Source organism: Alternaria postmessia (genome assembly GCF_024291825.1).
Source record: "Alternaria postmessia strain BMP 2775 chromosome Unknown scaffold_64, whole genome shotgun sequence".
NCBI lineage: Eukaryota > Fungi > Ascomycota > Dothideomycetes > Pleosporales > Pleosporaceae > Alternaria > Alternaria postmessia.
The window spans coordinates 79,038-102,156 of NW_026260137.1; the positions used below are offsets into that span (position 1 = coordinate 79,038).

At 51.7% G+C, this 23,119-nt stretch overlaps 9 protein-coding genes across 9 annotated transcripts; 5 read left to right on the plus strand and 4 right to left on the minus strand.

Annotated features, from left to right (window-relative positions):
* Nucleotides 1-730: 730 nt before the first annotated feature.
* Nucleotides 731-3,048, minus strand: J4E82_008243 (uncharacterized protein; the record flags this gene model as incomplete). Its single annotated transcript, XM_051734477.1, has 6 exons — nucleotides 731-1,167; nucleotides 1,216-1,372; nucleotides 1,423-2,539; nucleotides 2,591-2,796; nucleotides 2,844-2,938; nucleotides 2,991-3,048. 6 exons carry the CDS (start codon nucleotides 3,046-3,048, stop codon nucleotides 731-733), a joined length of 2,070 nt encoding a protein of 689 aa, XP_051585754.1.
* Nucleotides 3,049-3,670: 622 nt separating this feature from the next.
* Nucleotides 3,671-5,073, plus strand: J4E82_008244 (uncharacterized protein; the record flags this gene model as incomplete). The annotated part of the gene is made up of 2 exons (XM_051734478.1): nucleotides 3,671-4,646; nucleotides 4,703-5,073. The coding sequence occupies 2 exons, from the start codon at nucleotides 3,671-3,673 to the stop codon at nucleotides 5,071-5,073; spliced, it is 1,347 nt and encodes a 448-aa protein (XP_051585755.1).
* Nucleotides 5,074-5,717: 644 nt separating this feature from the next.
* Nucleotides 5,718-8,417, plus strand: J4E82_008245 (uncharacterized protein; the record flags this gene model as incomplete). The annotated part of the gene is made up of 3 exons (XM_051734479.1): nucleotides 5,718-5,733; nucleotides 5,796-7,265; nucleotides 8,254-8,417. 3 exons carry the CDS (start codon nucleotides 5,718-5,720, stop codon nucleotides 8,415-8,417), a joined length of 1,650 nt encoding a protein of 549 aa, XP_051585756.1.
* Nucleotides 8,418-9,237: 820 nt separating this feature from the next.
* Nucleotides 9,238-11,274, minus strand: J4E82_008246 (uncharacterized protein; the record flags this gene model as incomplete). Its single annotated transcript, XM_051734480.1, has 3 exons — nucleotides 9,238-9,462; nucleotides 9,532-10,329; nucleotides 10,378-11,274. 3 exons carry the CDS (start codon nucleotides 11,272-11,274, stop codon nucleotides 9,238-9,240), a joined length of 1,920 nt encoding a protein of 639 aa, XP_051585757.1.
* A 478-nt stretch (nucleotides 11,275-11,752) lies between these two features.
* Nucleotides 11,753-13,278, plus strand: J4E82_008247 (uncharacterized protein; the record flags this gene model as incomplete). The annotated part of the gene is made up of 2 exons (XM_051734481.1): nucleotides 11,753-11,848; nucleotides 11,905-13,278. The coding sequence occupies 2 exons, from the start codon at nucleotides 11,753-11,755 to the stop codon at nucleotides 13,276-13,278; spliced, it is 1,470 nt and encodes a 489-aa protein (XP_051585758.1).
* A 146-nt stretch (nucleotides 13,279-13,424) lies between these two features.
* On the minus strand, nucleotides 13,425-14,819 carry J4E82_008248 (uncharacterized protein; the record flags this gene model as incomplete). The annotated part of the gene is made up of 4 exons (XM_051734482.1): nucleotides 13,425-13,591; nucleotides 13,647-13,870; nucleotides 13,957-14,193; nucleotides 14,275-14,819. The coding sequence occupies 4 exons, from the start codon at nucleotides 14,817-14,819 to the stop codon at nucleotides 13,425-13,427; spliced, it is 1,173 nt and encodes a 390-aa protein (XP_051585759.1).
* A 731-nt stretch (nucleotides 14,820-15,550) lies between these two features.
* J4E82_008249 (uncharacterized protein) lies at nucleotides 15,551-18,310 on the minus strand (the record flags this gene model as incomplete). The annotated part of the gene is made up of 5 exons (XM_051734483.1): nucleotides 15,551-16,271; nucleotides 16,321-17,647; nucleotides 17,881-17,947; nucleotides 17,997-18,067; nucleotides 18,118-18,310. The coding sequence occupies 5 exons, from the start codon at nucleotides 18,308-18,310 to the stop codon at nucleotides 15,551-15,553; spliced, it is 2,379 nt and encodes a 792-aa protein (XP_051585760.1).
* Nucleotides 18,311-18,801: 491 nt separating this feature from the next.
* J4E82_008250 (uncharacterized protein) lies at nucleotides 18,802-20,192 on the plus strand (the record flags this gene model as incomplete). Its single annotated transcript, XM_051734484.1, has 3 exons — nucleotides 18,802-19,129; nucleotides 19,182-19,956; nucleotides 20,006-20,192. 3 exons carry the CDS (start codon nucleotides 18,802-18,804, stop codon nucleotides 20,190-20,192), a joined length of 1,290 nt encoding a protein of 429 aa, XP_051585761.1.
* Nucleotides 20,193-20,718: 526 nt separating this feature from the next.
* Nucleotides 20,719-22,455, plus strand: J4E82_008251 (uncharacterized protein; the record flags this gene model as incomplete). The annotated part of the gene is made up of 3 exons (XM_051734485.1): nucleotides 20,719-20,871; nucleotides 21,011-22,327; nucleotides 22,384-22,455. The coding sequence occupies 3 exons, from the start codon at nucleotides 20,719-20,721 to the stop codon at nucleotides 22,453-22,455; spliced, it is 1,542 nt and encodes a 513-aa protein (XP_051585762.1).
* Between the last annotated feature and the right edge of the window lie 664 nt (nucleotides 22,456-23,119).

Genomic DNA, 23,119 nt, shown 5'->3' on the forward strand with positions numbered 1-23,119 from the left:
CAACGGTAGCAGCCACCCTGGCATACGCTTCCGACCCTGTGATCATATTGTGGGACGCCCATGCCTTTTCACAATCATCAACTCGCCCGGTGGTCATACCTGCCCCATCTGTCGGAGCATTTTGTTTCAGCCACCACCAGCCGCTGTCGAAGACGAAGACACAACAGACTTCAAGAACTGGCTCCCTTGGGTCTTGATCGGTTCGGGGTTGTTTGCCTTCGCAACACTAGCATGGCGGGGATTGACTGACAAAGGATGCTTGATTGAATGAACCGGTTTCGAAAAATGCTAGCCGAGCGTTTAACACGCTTTGATGGTATATACCATAGACTGAGTAAATGGATTGCCTCTCACTATTCTTAGGACCTATTCCACAGCGGCTTCTCGCTACAGTTGTAGCGAAGCAAGCATGACACGCACACCAAGCGGAAACTCACAAACAACATCGATCTCGACTTGCACCGTCCTTTCGCAATTTCGTGCTTGCCATAGTGGCCGACACCTGCAATACCTCTTTTCGCGAGAGCAACCGAGTATGGAGTTATTTCAACAGCGCCGGTCCGTAGGGTGCTGAGCAGATTTAAGCATGCGCAGAATGCCCTTTTCGTAGGCTCATCATAGATTTGTGTAGACGTGTCTTCTCGAATGAACGCACATTGATTTGAGGAATATGAACACTCGTCTTTGCATGCTCACTGGAAAGCGATATAGATGGCAATATAACACTATCCTACCACACCCTTGGCTGATTTTGCCGCGCGGGCATTACCTGAGCTCGAACACCGCTCTTGTTGTCCCATCTTACCCAATTCATCCCCATCCTACCATTACTTTCACGGTTTACTCCCCTCGCACGGTCATGAGCCACACCGTAACTTGATACTGCCGGCAGGCTATTCATCGGGAAGTCGGGAGCAACAGCCATCGTATTCGGATCAGGTGGCCCGCTCGCTTGCCATTCAACCTTGATAGAGTTGTCTTTCGACAACTTGACGCCATTGTGCCATAGTTCGAAAGACACATCGGCGGCACCAAGGTTTACTTTGACGATGTAGTTGATGCGATGGTATTTCGGGCCGGAGTTCCACCAGTGTCGGTTCTTCAGTTTGAAGAGAGAAAGTGGGAGGGATGAGAAGTCTGACTCGATCTTGCAGATCGAACGACACGCTGGAATCATTAGTACGGCTCATCATATTGCAACAAGGGTGTATGTACCACTGTTCATCACTATCGGAAGCTGAGATCTGTCGACTTCAGTACAAATCACCTCAGTAGGGTAAATCCTTGGCGGATTGGGATTCTTGGACGTGGCTGGCGGGCACTTTCGTTGAAAGCTCTTGACTATCGGATGATCGCTTGAAACGGGTTCGCCCTAGGCTGATCAGCTGTCTGCCATCATTCCAGGCTATCAAAGGGCTTTACCTGCTTGATGAACCAGTCGATACAGTTCATGATATACGTTTTCTTGTCCAGAGGATCCACTTCGGTCTTGCTTCCTTGATGCGCGGGGTCGTAAGGATCGTACAATATCTTACACATAGTACCGTAAGATGCGCGGCTGCATCGCCATCCAAGAACCGACTGTCCAGTCTTGAGTTTCTGAACGCGATCAGCCACATTGCCCTTGCAGACAACTAGTTGAGGATCAGGAGCAATGCGGATCTGCATATTGTGTGCATTGGAGTGTGGTGTGTTACCAGATGCGTATCGGCTTCGTAAACAATGTTGGACGTATGCAGAGTTACCGAGGCCTCCACTGAGGACGAGATGAGACACTTGTTCGGTAGGATGTTTCTGTCGGACACGAGAGAGCTGTTTGTCCATCATGTCAAACAGTTTCGATACCTGAGTGTCGAAAAAACCTTTCAAGTCGTCTCTTCGAAAGTACATGTCTCCGTCGCTGATGGCATAATCCCGGTTTACGTAACCTCTGTCGAGTTTAGGTATTCGCACTGCGAAAGTCTCGGTGTCCATTAGAGACTCCTCCGAACCATAGTCGCACTTCGCGTTCTGGTATTCCTTCGAGATTCGCATCTCCCATGCAGCTTGATTGATATCATTTAGTCCCATTGGTTGCAGGCGGTCTGCATGCTGTAGTCGCTGCAGCACCTCCTTCTCGAATAAACTGTCGAGTTGCGCGGCTCCGATAGTGGCTCCGAAAACTACATCGATCTGCTCAAGACTGAGAGAGCTACCGTGTATATTCTTCACGCGAAAGACTGATAGATCTGTTGTTCCTCCGCCTACGTCGCACACAAAGAGTATCTCGTTCTCCTTGAAGATACCTGGCATGCTGCGCGCTGTGTGCACTGCAGCCGCCTCTGCTTCTGTCAACCCAATCGATGCCGTGTGGTTGACGCATGAGCCGAATCCAGCCGCCGAGATTGTCTTCCTGAATCGCTCTACAGTTGGTATCGGCTTCCAAGTCGTAGGTACCGAGAAGATGAACTCGATGTTCGCGTCTTCCCATCGGCCCGCGAGCTCCCCTCGTAGTCGTGCTTCAATGGTACGGTATAGGTATCGGAAGTAATCAGTGTACCTGTGATATTGATTAACCGATTACAAAGGCACATTTGGACGACTTACTCACCATTTCTCTACTTCATGTATGTGTGGTACTTTGTTAGGCTCACTGGACTTTCTCCGCATCTGGTCTAGTAGGTCCTCGTCCAGCATAATCTTGAACCACTCCCGGCTCTCGTACCCAGCACCACTAGCTTCCTGTGCGGTTTCGGCTAGAAAGCCCCATGATGACGGTGTTGCTGAGTCTTGTGGGTATACGAGCAATGTTGGCACCTGAAATGAGTAAGTTGAGGTCCTTTGGCGTGCGATCGATTCCTTACTTTGTTCTCGTTTGCCTGTGTCCTTCCTGGCCACCGCTGAATATGCCGAACACTATCAGATCCAGTCGCTACATTACAATACGCAACACCAGTACCTGATAGCGATATGAGTATTGCGATATCGGCGACCGACAAGTCTATACTCACATGTCATCCCAAAATCAATGGATACAACCAGATCTGGCCGGGACTGGAATCCTTCCATGGTGAACGTATGTGTTGTGAGAATGGTTGATGATGAGTCTGTGACTGTATCCCACTGGGGTTATGTTTGTGCAGTTTCTTAGTCAAACAATGGTCATTCTAAGAATATATGAATTCTGGATTTTGAAGATCTGTGAGGCCGAGATGCGATAGATCTTGGTCTCTGGACGCAAACAACATATTTCCAGCTCAGCCTCGCGCTTCAACTCAGCCCACAAGTCGACACCGATCTAGAAATCCATAGCGTGGGGCCCGCTTTGATGCCGCGTCGTATGTGATGGTGTTGCACAGATTTTGTTTGGTGCGACGGAATGAGACGCTGCCGGAGTACGCCACATTACCTCGTACCGATGACCATTCGATAGTCCTACATTCGGACCCCACTTCATGCAGCTCGACGCTGGGTTGCTGGTTTCTGCCTCGTCAACATTTACCAATTCCGGCGAAAACCAATATCATCGGATTCTGTAGTCTGCCGCGCTATAGTACAGCTGAGGTGTGCATATCTCTGACCAGGCTGTACTAGCGAGCGTCGGTACAGACGACTTATAGCGCAGCATCGCAAATTCGGTCGGAAGCAGTGTCAGTATCTTTGCTCTTCTATTATTTCCAGAAGTCCCATGATGGTTTATCTCAAGAGCGCAATCGTGCAGAGGCAGGATGCAAGAAGTTCAGCAGCGCCGTCCATTTCAGTGTCGAGCGCAACACCTTCACCGGGCCAAGCTGAAGGAACAACACCCTCGGCAACGCCATCATCAACACCGTCATCGACATCACTGCCATCAACAACACCCCCCTCTGCATCTGTAGCTTCTATAGCCTCGCAAACCCCCAAGCCAGGTGATGTCACGTCCAGCTGTTCCCCGTATTGGACAAACGCAACGCTGGTGCCGTGTCCTACGGCTACGGCCCCCGCTGTACCCACAAACAATGCTGCCTCCACGCCCACATCCGTGGCTAGTAAACCTGCCGCGATTGACAGCACGGCAAGTGGAGGTCCTAAAGTCTCGGATGGCCCATCGTCGGTTCAAAAAGGGCTTTCTGGAGGTGCGGTTGCCGGAGTGGCTATCGCAATGTTACTCGTCGGATTACTGATCGCTGGAGCTGTGTTCTTCTTCTTACTACGCCGTCAAAAGAAGAAGCGGTACAACTTAGTCCAGACTCAACCAGCACCCCATGCGCCCATCAATGATGCTACTAGAACGTTGGAGAAAGGACCAACAGCCGTAACCAGCGCGTATGCAATGAACATCGACGATATGCTACCCCAGCCCGTGGCAGACGACACTATCACAGACGCAGTCTTGAAGCTACGGGACAACATCAAGAACCACGTTCGCACCTATTATCATCTCTCTCCCATCCCGGCAGCCAGTGTCAGTCAGGCACATATGGGCCAACTAGCAACCGCAACCGGTACAAGCTCTGCTAGACTTGCAAGCATGCTTTCGAACACCTCAACCAGAGCCGAGACACTTCGCCTCATTCTTGCCTGGATTGTGCTATCGAGATGTACAGGAGGACGCGATGAGAGCCTGCTGCCCCGAGAACTTGCGGCAATCGACATGGTCATACCAGGAAAGGATGGCAGCAATACTGGTAAGTTTAATCTCAGCCTCACCAACTCGGTAAGGGAAGCTAAAGCCACGAATCAGCCCAATCAGCCATGTACAGCAAATGGAAAACCGTAACTGGAACTCTGCTGCATGAGCGAATTAGCCAGAACAAACAAGACTCGGATCGTAAGCAAAAATTTGCCATCGCGGTTGCAGATCTGGACTCTATTGTGGCGCCCTTTGTGCAGAGTGGCTTGGAAGCTCAACGCAGCAAGAACCTGGACATGATTCTGACGCGATCTGCAAACTTCGCGTTCCTACTCTTTTCACAGCCTGGTTCATTCAAATTTGAGTTCTTGAGCGAACATGGAGGTTTGGTAGTATTTCCAGGCCTGGTACAAACGATTGGAGACCAGGGGCAGGTGCTGGGGCCCCCGCGCGTGCTGCTGGAAAAGGAGATTGCGACATGAGCATCGTGACGATGAAGCGAAGATGGCGTTTAGCGGATAGCTTGTGCAGTATACAATGCAATGATCGTGCGGCTGAGACGCCTTCGGGTTATTGCTAAGGGTCGTGAGCTGAGATGCTAGGTAGAGTGACGAGGCTGGGAGACGAGGTTAAGGTTTCCTTTTTCACTATGCTTCATATGTCTTAGCGTTGGTGCCACTGGCGGAAAGGAGCGTCATGTTCGCTCTCGTCCAATCTGCAAGCCTTCGCCTTGTGAGACACACAACAGTCACTCAGCCGTGCGATATAGATAGTTCGAAGAGCTTCGATCAGGTATTGGTCCGATAATATGACCGCTGGAATAGCCGAACTATGTTTAGGGATGGGTGCATGACCAGAGCCTGTGGGAAGAAGCATCGAGCTGCTCATCGGTTCTCGAGGCACCGCAGCACAGCATGAGGGGTACCGCAATGCCCGCGTGCTTAGCCTTGCAGATTGAGGCTTTGTTGTATCGCTTACCCAATATTGGGGGTCTATGAGCCGCCCGCCGGCGAGCTGCCATATTCGTGGACTTGTAATTCACGACCTGCGCCCCCGCAGGAGTATAGACATCAGCTGTCGGCAATGAGTTGACATTTTACCACCATTTCCAGCCAAGGCCTCAAGGATGAACACAGCTATCGGTATGTACACAATACATTAGAGTGATGAAACATGTAGCGACGCAGTGCTTACTTTGTGATAGGTGCACCAACAAGATCCGCTAGTGTCAGCAAAGCGTTTAGGTTCGCTGACCTTGCGATACGTAGCGCAGACGTTGGGAGCGAGAGTGAGGTCTTCTTGCGAACGATACGCATCGTTCGCGACGATCTCTTCGAAGTTGAGCGATTAGTGGCTGTTGGTTCGGTGCGGACAAAGCTCGCCTATACGCCCGAGAGACTCCCTTGGATCAGAAGTGCTATCGAGAATACTACTTCTGCTTTGGAGGACATTGGAAAATGGGTGGATTGTGGCGACGTCGGACAACATCCTCATGTCTTGGACCAATCTCAAAGACTCCGATACATCCTCAACGACCGCGAACGATTAGGTGATCGCAAAAGCGAACTTGTGGCATGTCATCAGCAATTATCGAACGTTTTGAGCTTCCTCAATCGGCTAGAGGACTTACCGACCAGCCAGGATCTACCGACATACCAGAACACGACCTACTTTGATGACATCGTATCGAGACATCAAAGAGTGACCAGTGGGCATAAAGTGGACATGGCAATCAAGATGACCATGAAAGACAAGCCCCAGACCGTCTGGCGCGATGCTGCTGATAAGACTGGGTCAACGAACAATACCTCCCTCCTTACCGAAGCATTGTTCGCGCAAGACATATGGACCACAGATCCCGTAAAGTCGGCTTCGCATTTACTGAGCGATAAGAGGGAAACCAAGTCAGGCAACGCCACTTTGGGCTACAACACACTCAACAAAGGATACTCATCACCTCCAAGCCTACCAAACAGCCCGCCTCCTCTTTATACATCGGTAGGACAATACAGTCCTCCTTTGCAACCATCTCAAGGAGATACTAAGCAGTATCTCAACACCGATAGTCTGCTGCGCGTAAGCTCACGGCTGTCAATGGAGCAGGCGCATGATTACATGTCTACTACACCATCAGGGCAAAAAGACACATGGGCCTACGTACATCCGGACAGGCACCAAGTCCTTGCTGAACTGGCTGGCGATTACACCATGAGTGGAACAAACTCGGACGGACCTGTAAACCCTCATGCGTTTCACCTCGGGATATCAGCTCTAGCGCCAGGATCTACCGTCGTCGATGAGAAGAAGGTTGAGACGCTATCAGAGTTATTAGGGGATATAAGCCTTGCTGTCGAGCTTCCTGGAAGTGAGCCAGCTCATGCACCAAGTCATATGGCGCGGTTGAGTCGAGATTTATCACAACTTCCTAGCCAGAGATCGCACATGAGTCAGCATGCCAACAAGTATCAGCCATTACTCTCGGAGCTACCAGCTACCCCAACACGCAGACCTATGGTGTCGCATACGGTCAGCGAGCCCACCACCGTCTCCGTTGTCAATGAACTGTCGGTTCCGTCCTCAACATATGAGCTCGACTCTGGACAGTTCCAGACGCACATGTCTATGAGTGGCCAACGTCGCCAGACAGCGAACATAAGACCTTGGTCTGTATCTGGTGTGTCTTCAGATCCTCGGCCGTCAACGCGCAGTACATCATCGTTAAATTTTCCACCACGCATCCCTCCAGCTACAGAGTTGTCGGGTACTGAGCATGATCGTCCAAGGTCATCACAGGCCACTCAGGCTACACAGGCCGTATACGCTAGCAACAATACCACATCAGCGCGGATGAGACGTCAGAAACATATGTTAGATCTACTTGGCAGTATTGATAGATGAGAAAAGTTGTACAAGTACGTTTATTGGAGTAATTGGAAGTCTACTTGAACCGGAGGCCGTCTTCATGAGGCGATGAGCTTAATCTTTAGTGCTGTACCACTTGTCTAATTGGAACGATTGAAATAATATTGGAAGTACACTCCTGACAGTTCTAGTGTTGTTGTAATTTCTTATCTTTCGCACCTATCGGCAGCCGTGAGGATGCATGGTCGCTGCGAATGCTCAGGACGAAGAGACGAGAATGGAGTCCAAAACCGCCCGCGTCCCGCGTCACTTGAGCCACACAACTCGCACGTCCCCCACCGCGCACCCAGCTCCAAATTCCTGCTTGCGCGACATCATCGCCCGCCGTCACCCATGTCCAAATCCATCACCACGGCCACTCTACCTTAACAAGCTTCCTCACCCCAAACAAACTATTTGACGACCATTATAGTCGCCAATTACGCACCTTCTCATCACACAAACAGAAAGAGAAAGATAAATTATCAGTCAACATGTCAATGTTCTTCGGTCAAAAACCTCAAATCTCTTCGGAGCAAAAGATTGCGCAGGCGGAAGCTGAGATTGACATGGTGAGCGACATGTACAGCCGGTAAGTTCGGACTCGCAAATTCTGCCTTGCGCATCTTGCAACTCTATATTTGCTCGATTCTCGTCCCACTACTGTGCACGTCTACCCACGGCGACCCTCTCAAATAAGATGAACACTAACACGTCAATTTTCCCCAGCCTCGTCAAGTCTTGCACAGCCAAATGCATAGACACAAACTACCGGGAAGCCGATCTCAACAAGGGCGAATCCGTCTGCCTCGACCGCTGCGTATCCAAGTTCTTCGAAGTCAACGTCAAGGTTAGCGAGAAGATGCAGGGAGAGGCACAAGGAAAGCAGGGTGGAGGTGGCGGCATGTTCGGTGGTGGAATGTAAGGAAAGTCTTATTATATTGAAGAGGTGGAATGTGGAAGTTAGGCGATATACGGGCATGTCTAGTTGTGCTTGTGCTGGGCCGCTGGACATCGGACATTCGAGGGCAGGACACCTTGCTATGGGGACGGTTGCTGCTGCATAGGTCTTTGGAACGGTCGGTGTTCTGGATCAAAATGTTGAAGGATTGCTTTGCCCACTCCGCTTCAGCCTTTGAATGCCTGGATGCCTTCATGGCCACATTCACAGGAATGACATCATGATATGAAGGACATGTACAATACAAAGCTTGTATTTCTAAACCAACCGATCGATCTAACAGGGGTATCTTCCAAATTCGTACCTTGGTCTCGATACGTGCGTGCAGTCGGACCACTTGTCTCAATGCTCAATCCTTCCACGTACTGGACATTAGGTGGTGCTTTCAGCCGACAGTGAGCCAAACCTCGTATCAGTCTATGATCGCGTGCAATCATAACATCATGAACCGCAAAAACATGCAATCGTCTTGTATCGTACTGTCGTTCTGTCGTGGTACGCTTCTAATGTGAAAGAAGTGACAATGAAAAGGAAGCGTATGGCAGACCATGGCGCTTCGGGACAAGCTACACGAGCCAGATCCGTCCGACAAGATAGAACTGTAAATGTGGCCAGCGTACCACTGAATCGAAAGGAACACTGGATGGTATGCAAAGATGTCCTGTAGTAAAATGCACAGAGCGCTGTTTACGACATACTGACATTTGTTAGCTGTTGGCCCCTGATAGCAAATATGAGCTCCCACTTACTCTCAATGTGCTACGCGCATGGTTGACAAAACTCCTCAGCGTGTCTCTTCCTCAGGTCCACCGGCAGCAGCATTCGTGAACAGACTTCTAATGAACTTCATAGAACGGGCATCAATCTCTGCTCCGTCAAGTAGCGTATTCAATCGCGCAAACTCAAGCGCAGCACGATCTGCATGAAGTTCCGCGTCGCGGGCACTCTTCTTCGCCTCCAAAGCACTGATGCTGGCGTTACGAGTGTATTCGGCGGCCAGGATGATGCACTGTTTGATTTGTACTGTCAGGAGGAGCTCTTCCAACATGAGAGACCGTGATCGGAGGGCTTCACATACCTCTGCGATCTGTACGTGGCGCAGACGCTCTGGCGAGTCTTTAGGCCCCGCTTCTATGCGATTGACCATATCGTGAAGCATCTCGGTGGTGTTTTTCCGCTTCTCAGGAACCTCTTCCTGTGCTAGGGACACTCTGCCGTTATCAGGCGCAGTGAACGTGCCTGTCTGGCTGCTCCTCTTATTGACCGTGCGATCCGACCTAACCTCTGACCTCGATTCAGTCTTTCTTGGCAGATGGACCTTGGATAGACTCTTGGAATTGCGCATGACCTTGGCGAGCGAACTTCGTGTAGCACCCATAAATCCTTGCTTGGGAACGGCCGTCTCTGGTGTTTTGACGCGTGCCTTTTCGCGACTGAATAAGCCAAGAATGCTGCGTTTGGCCTTGACTTTCGTCGCTAACGCTTCCTTGTTTTGATTCTCCGGAGTGGTGTCATCTGGAGAGGAAGATGAGACCATGGGTGTGTATGGCTGGCGACGCGACGGACGATTCTTAGGCGTTCCGCAGCCCAACGGGATACCGATGCTGATCGATCTGGCTGTTCCCGAGACCTCTGGCTTGAGAGAATCTGGGGTGCGAGCCGTATCGCGTGAACGCTTAACTCGAGACAAGGATGGCGAGCTCAATTCGGCAGTGCTGATGTTGGGGGCCGAGACATTGTTTCCAGGACGATCGAACGAACCCAGCGAGGGACTTACATCTCCCTGTGTCGATGTTGTCTTTCTAACCTTGCTCACACTGAGGAGGTCATCGGATTCGGATGTGATCGTCAGCTCAGAGATCTCCTCAGGCAGTTCCTAGTTTGCCTGTCAATATTTTCATGTCAAAGGATAGAGATTACATGCCTCGCAAACTTCTACAGAACTAACTGGCGGCTCGGGTGGGTCTCGAAGCGGTGGAGCAGGTGACTTGGGCTCTGGCGTAGGTGTTGCAGACCTGTCTGATACCGACGAGATACTTCGTTCGGCATCTGGGAAAGTCGAATATACTGACGAGGGCGATCTGGGAGAATTGGCATCTAGGCTAGGCTGCCTCGGCGGCTGCATCGATCGAATGGGGCTGATCTTAACGATTGGACTTCCATTTGCCGTGAGCTCTTTCGTGCTTGGTACTGGTGACGCTGTCGTGATAGTCAATTCTGCTCGGGATGTTGTCGCCTTGGAAATGCGGCTAGTGAGAGCGCTGAAAGACCGCGGCTGGGTAGTACGCTCCGGGAAGACCAAAGGTATAGCAGGTACGGCCGGGATTGAGTCGCGTTGACCTAGAATCATGGCATCTGCATCGCCAGAGATGGTTAGGATAGGACCAGTTCCTGAGCTGGAACCTGAGCCTGACGAATGCCAGGATAGTCGCTTCACGCGAGTACCCTCGTCTCCATTGGCGGAAACAAACGAGCGAGAGGCGACTGGGCTTCGCGTTGGGAGCGAGCTCCTCTTGGAACTCAGACGAGGGGGAATGTTCTCTGGGCGCAGAACCGGGTACTCCTTCAAGGTCGGGCTCGGAGTGAAAGCGTCCACTAATGTGCGTGAAGCCTTGGGAGGCGAGTTGGGATCTACAACCTGCGCGATAGGCGGACTGGGCAGTGGCTTGTCGCTTTGAGGGCGACGAGGGAGTCGTGAAGTGCCCGTAGGCGTCGTCGTCGCGCGGGTTGCAGGCGACATCGCCCGTCCAGGCAATGCCCCTCTTGTTCCCACCGAAGCTGGCCGAATGCTAGGTATCTTTGATTTGTTAGTAGTGGTCATATTTGCATATGTTGACAGTTTCAAGGAGCAGTCAAGAGGTCACAGCAAAGAGGTTCGGCACGTGTCGGTATGCGGGGTGTTCGACGGTGAAGCAGGAAGGCGCTTGAAATCTCTACTACAGTTGCCATTTCCCGATTCTTGTGCACAGACGCGTTTGCTCCTAGAGGAGCAGTGACAGTGAAAGAGGAAGTCCAAGCACGTAAAGTGCAATCCTGCTCTTTTCGGCATTCCTGGCGGCTATCCCCTATGACTCTATAGTATGAACAGACATATCGAAACGATCTCCTCTAGTGGTTCGGCTATAATTCATGACAGTGCAATGTAGATGTTGAGGGAAGAGTGTCGAAGCCGCGATGTGTGAGGTCATCGGCGCTTGGGCCACTCCCCGTTTGTAAAGAGGCCAGCGCGACGCGTCAGATGTACCAACCATTGCATTTCAAGATAAACGACCAACTCGCCCAACACTCATTCTGGCATCATGGCAAAGACATATAAGCAGATGAAGGAGGCCTGGGTGTCTGGACACACCGGAAGCTCCGTGGCAGACGTTAATAGCGTCTCGCTCGCAATGCCTGTACCGTACACACACCCACTACTCAAGCAATGGACCCTTACTGATTGTATGCATAGCTGAGTATTCTACTATGGACCGTCATACAGTCGCGCATGCGTCTCTTCACACCCTATACTCCACCTGCCTTCTTGGTTGACTTCCTGCTCAACTGCGGAGCCACGTTATTCGCGACTACCATATACTCGCATTCACCATGGATCCTGAACCTCCTTCTACTACTACCAGCAATCACGCTCTATGTCTTCGAGAAGCCAGTCGCGGCAAAAGATACCCCGCGACCACCCAAGATCGATAAATCCGAAAAGGACACGAAGCTCGATGCACTCCCTGTGAAGCCGTTCATTACGAATTACCGTGGCGCAATGATGGTCATAACGTGTGTTGCTATCCTGGCAGTCGACTTCCGCGTCTTTCCTCGGCGTTTCGCAAAAGTAGAGAATTGGGGTACATCGCTCATGGATATGGGTGTGGGATCATTCGTCTTCACGGCTGGTGTAGTATCTGTCCGGGCTTCTCTCAAGGAAGGAGCTGGTCGTCAGCCGCTATCGAAGCGCCTTACGGCATCGGTTAGACATGCCATCCCTCTTCTGGTCTTAGGCACTATACGGCTCATCTCCGTCAAAGGACTGGATTATGCTGAACATGTTACCGAATATGGTGTACACTGGAACTTCTTCTTCACCCTCGGTTTCTTGCCCCCATTTGCGGCTCTCTTCCAATCGGCCTTTGACTTGGTACCGTCCTATGCCGTTCTTTCTTTTGTTCTGGCTGCTGCATATGAGATTGCTTTAGACTGGACCTCGCTCGGATCCTTTATACTGGTAGCTCCACGGACCGACCTCTTCTCCCAGAACCGAGAAGGCATCTTCTCTTTCTTTGGCTACCTCGCCATCTTTCTTGCAGGCCAGTCCTTGGGTGCGTCCGCACTACCAAGACAACAGCCGATCGCAAAGAACGCATCATTCCAGGTCAAGCTCCAACAATCTACGTTCGGCAAGTTGATTATGACTTCTGTATTTTGGACAGCTCTCTTCTATTTCTCAACCAATTATTACGGTCTGCGACTCCCCGTATCGCGACGCCTAGCCAACCTCCCCTACTTCCTCTGGGTCTCCTCGTTCAACAGCTACCAGATCACCATCTGCTACGCCATCGAGAGTTTCCTCTTTCCAAACCTGTACAATGCCAAGACCAAAGAGGAGGAATCTCGGAGAAGTAGAGATGCTACTAGCACTGTACTCTACGCCTACAACCGTAATGGTCTAGCAGTCTTCCTTGTAGCGAACCTACTGACCGGTCTGGTCAACATGACATTTCCAACCTTGCATATGACTGTTTTGCAGTCTATGGGGATACTGGTCGCATACATTGCAGCAGTCACGGCAGTTGCAGTGGGTCTGGATATGTACAACCTCACCATAAAGCTTTAAGCTTCATGTGCATACACATTTACAGTACAAATGAAGGAGATTGTATCTACTTCGTCGTAACTTGGATCGCTTTTCTACCGTTTTCATCTCAAGTCTCTACAGGGACGATGCATAGATCGGCCGAAACGCTAGTACAAATGACTAAATCATAGCTTCGGGCTCGGTGCTTGCGTCTTTTGAACGAGTTCAAGGACGCGCTCGGCGGTTCCCCATGATGATTGATAGCCCGCACCAGAATGACCATAGCAATGCACAACCGGAACTTTCCACTTCCCCATCTCCGTCTCAATCCTTGGGCCGCCCTTGCGTGAAGCTAAAGGTTATCAGTACACTGTTCTCGATCATATGAATCCACTGCTACAACTCACGTCTCAACCCCACATTCTTCGCGATAATCTGCAAATCCTCCGGCTTCCCTAACTCGGGACACAACTCACAACATCGCTTCATGATGTCTTGACCAAGTTTCTCATCCCACTCCGCACTCCAATCGTTTTCCTGTCGACTGCCACCTAGGATAACGCCACCGCCCAGTGGGCGAGGGAACACATATGTCGTCGTTGGATCGATCCGCTTCGGAGAGCGGAAATACCTGGTTTCACATGGTCAGCTCCATCAGTTCCATGAAGCGTTATTGGGGGCTAGGCAAGGGAACGCAAGTAGATAGCACTGTCGTACTTGACCCTTTCCATTTCATACATTCGAGTAATTGGTTTCTTTGGCTCGGCAACTAGTAAAGTTTGGCCACGTGTTGGATAGAGGTTTGTATCCTTGATGTCCGAGAGGTTTAGAGAGCCAATTCCGGTGCAGTTTATCAGGAGAGTAGTTGATGGGTGGTCGGCCAAGACGTCTGAGACGGATGGGTAGTGGCGACGGACGAGTGTGATGCCTTTGCTTAGGGCTTGAACTTGGAGCCTGGGTACGACATGAGCTTCTGGCGTTCCGACCTTCAAGAAATTATCTTGCAATTCGGGGGAGGATAGAAAGGAGACGTACCACTGTAAATATACCTGCGTATTAATCCTAAACGTGCTTGGGTAATCAAGACCAAACGTCGCGCCCTTGGGAAGCTCACTTTCCTCCAAGTTCCTCAAACCTCCGACTAGCTGGTCGTACCACACCTTTCCCGTCTCTTTCGTCAAAAGACCTGTCTCTTCGATTGGCGCGTCAAACACACCCCACATACCCATTCTCCCCAACCCTGCTTCATTGCCTCCCCCATTCACTCCATCTATACCTTTCGTCTCACCAGCCTTCAGTGTTTGGCATCCAAATACTTCCTTCCCATCAATAAGCTCGCCAAAGCGGCGAAAGGTTACCTCGTCGTATTTCTCTAGAGGTCCGTTGTCGTTGGCCATGGAAGACCAATTTGCGCCAGCCCAGGGAGACGTGTATTCTATGGAGCGGTCTCCAGGGAAGTGCTTTGCTACCACCGTTATCTTGGCGTTTGGGTAGGCGTGAGATAGGACGAGGGACGTGGTAAGGCCGATGACGCCTGCACCCATGACAAGGACGTGCTGGTCGTCTGTTTGAGATGTCATGATGGGCTTGGTGAAACTCTGGAAAGATTCCGACTTGGTAAAGAGTATCCAAGATTACTGGCAATCTGATGTTTCAACGATGCTGGTTGCTGAATCTTGGGTCCGCGACAAGGTCTTGGTCCAATATCGAGGTGGAATGAACCCGGAGTTGTGTATAGAATGCTCAAGTGTGATACCAAGCTAATATAGTATCAGCAACCCGTCTCTTTTATATGTTGCAGCCATCGGAGTAAGATTTGTGTACCTTGCACAGCTATCCCGAAGTTTAAGAGGCTATTCCGACGGCAAATAGTCACTAATTCCTATACCGTGTTGTCCAAAAGTAATCGGACCTACAGCAAACGAGGCTCGGATAACGCTTAGGATCTCGCTAGGCACAACATACGTGTATTGCCTTGATTAACAAAGGTTCATGCAAAGTGTTGTTCAAGATGCTTGATCGAAGATGCAGATGACACCGATAGGATCAGTTCCGAGATCGGAATGAGCGGTTCCGCGTTGGCACCACTCTATATGAACGTAAGATGCCAAGCGTCTCACAAGTAACGTTAAACAGTACAAAGAGGAACACACTGATCGGTTAGAGAAAAATTGGGTATCTTTTGAAACTAATGAGCGTTGTACAAGCAACGATATGAACATCACCCCAAACACCATATTACGCACTAACATAACCAACTTTTACTAGATCAGGTCCGTTTCCTGTACGCCCAACGACCCAAGAGCAGGCACTAGGCGGATTGCTTCATGAACCAATCTGAGCTTGCGTCAACCATGTAATTTGTGATATTCGACTCATTCCCAAAACCGCCATCCGGCAATTGCATATTGCCATCGGGTGCAGGATAACTCATGGAACCATCCATCGACACTGGTAGTCGAGGCATATTGAAGAAATCGAACACGTCAAGATACTCCAGCTCATTTGGTGCAGGTGTTCGAGCCGGGGTAACAGTGTTGACCTTGGGGTTCTGGTTGTTACTGAGCTTGGGCTGTCGAGAGATGAGGAAATCCAGATCAAATGCACATCGTCGCATGTCCGCCAGGATCTTAACAGTTGAAGGCGTCACGCGTTCACCGTTCGCGCCCGTAGGGGTCTGCTGACTTTCCTGGTATTCAGAGAGTACGCGTGCAAGAAGGCTAGCGTAACGCGTACCAACTTCCCAGTACTGGCCCATATCTTGAAGAGTGCTGACGAGAAGATTGATTGACTGGTCGACGCGATGGTCGATTGTGGATCCGTGAACCAAGAGAACACGTGCAGCCACCCACAGCGAAAACGCGAAGGGCGGGCCAAGTTTGCTCAGCAAACCGTTATCACGTACAGTAGCACAAAGGGCTGTTATGTTCTCGACAGCGCTGAGACACCTCTGACTAGCGCTGAAGGACGGAGTGAAGATGGGCGATCGATGGGTTGGGTACGCGGCGGAAGAGTGAAGGCGAATGACCGTGCTATTGAAGTCAGTACATCCTTTGTGTCTCGGGTAGGGATCAAACTTACGTGTGGAAAGCCGCATGGAGCATTACCAAGCCACTGTCAAGATTCTGTCCCATGCCTGGCTTTGCGAATAATCTCGCAGAGTTTCCAAATTCTGCGGGAAGGTTGTACTTCCATTGTTCAATAGCATTGTCGAGCTCCCGGTACTCACTTTGCCACGACTCGACGTCGGACAAAGACGTAATATCGACTGGCTTTTTCAGGAACTTGTGAATGCGCGTGAGGATGCCCAAGATCTCGACGTAGTAGGAAAAGGAGCCAAGATTCTCCGGTCTGTTCATACTGTAGTCGGATCGCGTCGAGGTATGGAACCATCGCGTCTCAACAGGAACATTTCGCGCATACATGTCATCGCGACAAGGCAATCGACGGTCGATCTCTTTCTCGTCCAAGGCGAACTCGAAAGCTGTCGCAACGGTCGCATATCGGTCCAGAACATAGATCATCCAAAACAGTCTGCGCCGACTTTCTTCTTCGATCCAGTCTTTTGGCTCGGGGAGCGTCATGGCGCGCAAAGTGTATATTGACGCAAATTGCGGGGCCACGCTAGGTGAGTAGCTTTCGACCGAAAGACCCAACTGGACCACCGAGCGCGTAATGAGAGCAAGTAGATTCCAGCCCGGAGGTCCATTGGAGCAGCCAACAACATCTAGAGCAAGGATGACAAGGGCTTGCAACGACTTGACGGAGCTGTTTTCGATGCCATACAGCAAGACCTTTTCCTTGGAGCTCTTATGGTAACGTGTGCGCTTCTCCGCGGTCAGGCGCTGGTCGGTAGAAAATTTGACAGTAGTGGCGACAACAGCGTGTAGTATGATTCGGTCCGCTTCGTCTAGAGTTGCGTCTCCGAACAGCGAGTTCAACGTGCTTTGGCGGTGGAGGATGGGACACCAGGTGTTGATGTGCTTGAAGAAAAGGTCGACGAGCCCATACAGAAGATCGTAGGGAGGGAAGTCGGCGTCTGCATGGCCGAGATTCCTCGACATGGCCGGCTGGTACTGGTCGTTGTACGGGGTATAGACTTCTCTAGACATGCCACCGCTCATGCTGTTCATGTCCTCGGACTGGTAGCCATTGCCTGTGACCGAGGGCGTAGGCCTGTGATCCGTGACTCCATTGCCATATTGGTTCTGTATTGCATTCTGCGAAGGAAACGTGGGCTTCTGGATGAAAAGGGCCGTTTCGGGACGCGGTATGTGAGGTGTCTGTATCACCGGCGGGCTGCGGAACGCGGCCACCTCTTGTGGTGAAGGACCAGAAGTGGCGACCTGGCTGCTGGAGAGGTGGTTGATTTGCGACTGCTGCTGGACGAGGAGCGCTTCGAGCTTGTCTGGAAGGAGCGCAACGGTCAGCTGTGTTGGTGGTTGCCATGTACGGTTTCTAGCTTTCGGACGGAAGGAGCAGCCTGTTCAGCCACGCTACGCGACAATTGCGACGCGTCTGAAAGCCTCTTTGTTGCCATGATGGAAGCGCAAAGTCTGACAGCAGCGACAGCAGACTCGCATGCACTTGATCACAGACCTCGGCTACTCCAGAACAGGGTGGTGAGAACACGCGACTTACCAAGTCTTGATTCCAGCTCTCGTCCATAGCCAGCGCGCAGACCTGGCTTCTTGCGCGGGAGATAAACCTGGATGTGATTCAGTATTGGGTTGGTACGAGCCGACGGCGCAACTGACGCATGCGGAGTGGTTTTTCAAGCACCAGGAACAAGCTGGCGCGCCTCGGTCGCATTTGACTTTTCGCTGCTCTACACTTGGTAAGAATGGGATGCCTCAGGTCCTGCTGTATCACACTTACTACATGTCTCGCAGCTTACGGATAGCGGCCGCTTCCGCTTGTTCGATGTGCCGTTCTGGCTTCGGTCGTTGGCTTCATCGTCGCTGGAGCGCTCATCGCCGCTCCAGTCCTGCGCATCGCCAGGGGAGTGGTTGGAAAGCTTCGCAGTGCCGTTGGGACTCGCCGTCTGCTGGTGGGCTGCACTGGTATCCATGGTGGAGGATGCGATTGGGGGCGTGCAGCTGAACTCGGCAGAAGTCAGTCCGAGGTGTCCTCTCGTCGCAGCCCCGCCTACATGCTTTAGACCCTTACCCCAGATATCGTATTTACCGGCCTACTCTCCCTCCGCATGTCCGGATTGGTGGCTTCCAGTGGGCCGCTGGCTTTTCGGTACAATACTGATCTGCAAAAACACATGCTTCGGCCTTGTCCACATTCCGGCCAACGTGCCGAACGCCTCACATCGACGCCTGCTCACGCGCGTGCGCTCCACTTCTTGGCCCAAGTATCAACGGATTCTCCCCCAGTCGTTGCAAATCGCAGCGAGATGGACCGAGGGACCCTCTTCAACGAGACACGAAACCTGGCACGTAGTTATGCCGCCGTTTAAATAACATTTGCGCTCTGCTACCAAGCACTTATCTACCCCTCCTTCACGCTTTGTCGTCTGCTTCTCCTGTGTAACCAACTCTTCCTGATCTCACAATGGTTTCTTCCACAGATTCTGGCGCAGCGCGCTCCTTTCCCACTATCAAACACGTGCGAACTTTCGTTACCCAAGGCCCCGGCAGCGGCGGAGACTATCACAATGTTGCTGGCGGCCACTGGCTCATTGATAGCAAGATCTCGACTCCCATGAGCCAGTATGAAGATTACCGCAAGTCAAGAACCAGCTGGGGCATTAATGTCTTGGGATCCTTCTGTGTTGAAATCGAGGCCAGTGACGGTACCAAGGGTTTTGCTACTGGATTCGGAGGTCCGCCAGCATGCTGGCTAGTTGCTGAGCATTTCGAGCGCTTCCTGATTGGCCAAGGTAAGCACTCAGTTGGATAATGTATTGAGTAACAGTTCTAATTTATCTCCAGATCCTAGAGATACCAACCACATGTTCGAGCAGATGTACCGTGCGTCCATGTTTTATGGTCGCAAAGGCCTCCCAGTTGCCGTCATCTCAGTAATCGATCTTGCTATTTGGGATCTGCTCGGCCACATTCGCAATGAGCCCGTATACAAGATGCTCGGCGGAGCTACCCGGGAGAGGCTCAACTTCTACTGCACTGGTCCTGAGCCTGCAGCAGCAAAGGAGATGGGTTTCTTTGGCGCCAAGGTACCACTGCCTTACGGCCCTGGTGAGGGTGTTGAGGGTCTCAAGAAGAACGTCGAGTTCCTCACCAAGCACCGTGAAAGCGTCGGACCAGATTTCCCTCTCATGGTTGACTGCTACATGAGCTTGAACGTACCCTACACAATCGAAGTCGTAAAAGCCACCGAACACCTTAACTTGAACTGGTGGGAGGAGTGCTTGTCACCCGATGATTCGGATGGTTTCGAGCAGATCAAGCGCGCTCACCCTCGCATGAAGTTTACCACAGGCGAGCACGAGTACTCGCGATACGGCTTTAGGAAGCTCATCGAGGGCCGCAACCTGGACATCCTCCAGCCCGATGTCATGTGGGTTGGAGGTATGACTGAGCTCATCAAGATCTCGGCCATGGCCGCTGCCTACGACATTCCTGTTGTGCCCCACGCCAGTGGACCATACTCGTACCATTTCGTTGTTTCTCAGGCCAACTCGCCGTTCCAAGAGTACCTCGCAAACTCACCAGACGGCAAGTCTGTTCTGCCCGTCTTCGGCAACCTGTAAGTTCCCGCTCAATCGTTTGCCGAATGTTTTGCTAATGAGATGCAGATTCACCAACGAGCCCATCCCCACCAAGGGATACCTCGACGTCAAGACCCTTGATCTCCCAGGTTTTGGCCTCAAGCTGAACCCCAACGCCGGCTTGATCGATGCCACTCGCATACTAAACCCAGCGCCTCAAAAAGCGCTAAAGCCTGCTGAGCCTGAGAAGGCGGAGGTCAATGGACACGCGTAATGACATGCACCGCATTATGAGAAACGTGGTTACACGACATCATGGCGTTGTGGAGTTGCATATGGCTTGCTTTTTGGAAAGCCCGGTGTTCATGCATTGCGCCGGAGCGGCAATTTTGTTCTTGGCCGTTCGCTGGCAACCAGAAGCATCTGGGTTAAATTTTGTATTTGCGCATGGCAGCATGAGCGATGACTAGTTACACACGTAGCTTTACGACATGGCTGTAGCTTATGAAGAATGAAGGATACAGAATACACAAAAAGTCTATTATTAGTGACGAATTGCGGGCGCTGACGATCTCGGGAGGCTCTGGGCTCGTTCCTACCCATGTGCAGTAGGGACCTACGCCGAGTGGGGCAACACGAGCGTCAGAGCTATGCTGTAGTCGATTCTTCATAAAGGCGCGGTGAGGCAGCAAAACCGTACTTTTCCACAAACTCGGTGTAAATCTCAGGCATACACCTTGGAACTAGTAGCAACATCCTTCTTTAATACACAAATTACCCCACCAATACCCCGCATCATCATGGACGCCATCAAGGACACGGTCAACAGCGCGCTCGAGAAGCTCAACATCACAGGGGGCGCATCTCAGGGCACACCGGCGAAGGAGCCATCAGAGGAGCAGCTGAACGAGCTCAAGTCCAAGTACCAGAAGGCTGGCCAAGAGCAAGTTTTTGTACGTGCAGCCCCAACGTTGCCGTGGGCGAGTCTGGGAGCACCTCGCTGGACATTGTGAGCACCAAGTGGCTCACTGGACCCAGCCATGACTTCTGAGACGCTCCCATCTCATGTTCCCTTGCTAACAGAAACACCAGGCTTTCTACGACAAGCTCTCCACTGCTGAGAAGGCCACCCTCTACGAGCAATTGAGCAACTTCAACCCTGACTACATCAACGAAATCACCGAGCGCGCCCTCCACCCCGCCGAAGCCGAAGCCACTGAGAACAAGCTCGAGCCCCTCCCCGAAAATGCCACATCTTCCGTCCTCTCCTCCCAGCAGGAAGATCTCGACAAATGGTACAACAGCGGATTGGACCTCATCGCCGAGAACCAGGTCGCGGTTGTGCTGATGGCCGGTGGCCAGGGTACCCGTCTGGGCAGCTCAGCGCCCAAGGGATGCTTCGACATTGGACTGCCCAGCAAGAAGAGCCTGTTCCAGCTGCAGGGTGAGAGGATCAAGAAGGCCGAGATGCTGGCCGCCAAGAAGCACAACAAGGAGAGCGTTACCATCCCGTGGTACGTCATGACCAGCGGCCCTACTCGCGGCCCTACCGCCGACTTCTTCGAGAAGAACAACTACTTTGGCTTGAAGAAGGAGAACGTTGTCATTTTCGAGCAGGGTGTCTTGCCATGCATCTCCAACGAGGGCAAGATCCTGTTGGAGAGCAAGTCAAAGGTCGCCGTCGCTCCCGATGGCAACGGTGGTCTCTACCAAGCTCTTATCCAGTCCGGTGTCGTACAAGACATGGGCAAGCGTGGCATCCAGCACATCCACGCATACTGTGTCGACAACTGCCTGGTCAAGGTCGCCGACCCTGCCTTTATCGGTTTCTCCGCGTCGAAGAACGTTGACATCGCTACCAAGGTCGTTCGCAAGCGCAACGCCAAGGAGTCTGTCGGTCTCATCCTCCAGAAGAACGGCAAGCCAGATGTTGTCGAGTACTCAGAGATCTCAACCGAAGACGCAGAGGCCAAGGACTCCAAGGACTCGAGCCTACTCAAGTTCCGCGCCGCCAACATCGTCAACCACTACTACTCATACAAGTTCCTTGAGAGCATCCCAGAGTGGGCAAAGAAGCTTCCTCACCACGTTGCGCGCAAGAAAATTCCTTACGTTAACACCGAGACCGGTGAGACCATTAAGCCAGAGAAACCAAACGGCATCAAGCTGGAGCAATTCGTCTTCGACTGCTTCCCCTTCCTGACTCTGGAGAAATTCGCTTGCATGGAAGTGAAGCGTGAGGACGAGTTCTCGCCCCTGAAGAATGCCCGCGGAACTGGTGAGGACGACCCTGATACCAGCAAGCAGGACATCATGACCCAGGGCAAGAAGTGGGTCCAGGCCGCTGGCGCCACCGTTGTCAGCGAGGACGCTGAGGCCGGTATCGAAGTATCACCATTGATCTCATACGTAAGTTCTCAGAGATACCTCTTGGTCTGTGAAACCGAACGCTAACTGTCATCCAGGGTGGCGAAGGCCTTGACTTCCTTAAGACCAAGACCCTCAAGGCTCCTGCTGTCATCGAGTCTGAAGACTAGAAGACCTACAAAGCGCGATGCAACGTGCTCCAGCCACGAGACCTACCCTTTGGCACGACAGAGGACGGCAAGCGAACGACCACGATTATTAAAAAAAAAACTTGTCACTACTGTTGGCATTGAATAATAGATAGACACGAATGATATGAATATTTGGGACAACCACCTGCTCGAATCTTTTGACATGGGCGGACTGTACAGAGGGCGTTGGTTTGCTGATATTGGGGAAGCTGACTCTGCATCTTAGCTACAGGGTACGACTGCAACAATCGTGTCATGATGCGGGGCGGAGAGGACCAGCTCTCAAACTGGCGGCAGCAGCGGAGGGGCAAAAAACAATCCAGGGCCCCCACGGTACGATGAAAGCGCCTCTGATGCACGATGATAGGAGACGGGACATTTCTAGAGTGAAGACGGCATAGTCGGGTTCTATGAAACGGCGCATGATGCAATTCGGGGCTGTTTATGGTTCAGTTCGACCTCGGGAAGAACCAGATTGCGCATTTCGCTAGCGCAACCGAAGCAGGGACCACAGCTATGAGAGATGCATTTTGCCCGTTGCCCGAACATTCCACGATCCCCCCAAATCTCTCACCACATTTAGCAGGAGGTTGAAGAAGAGTTGCTGTGGGAAGGTCAGGAAAGTTGCAAGTAGGTTGCGCCC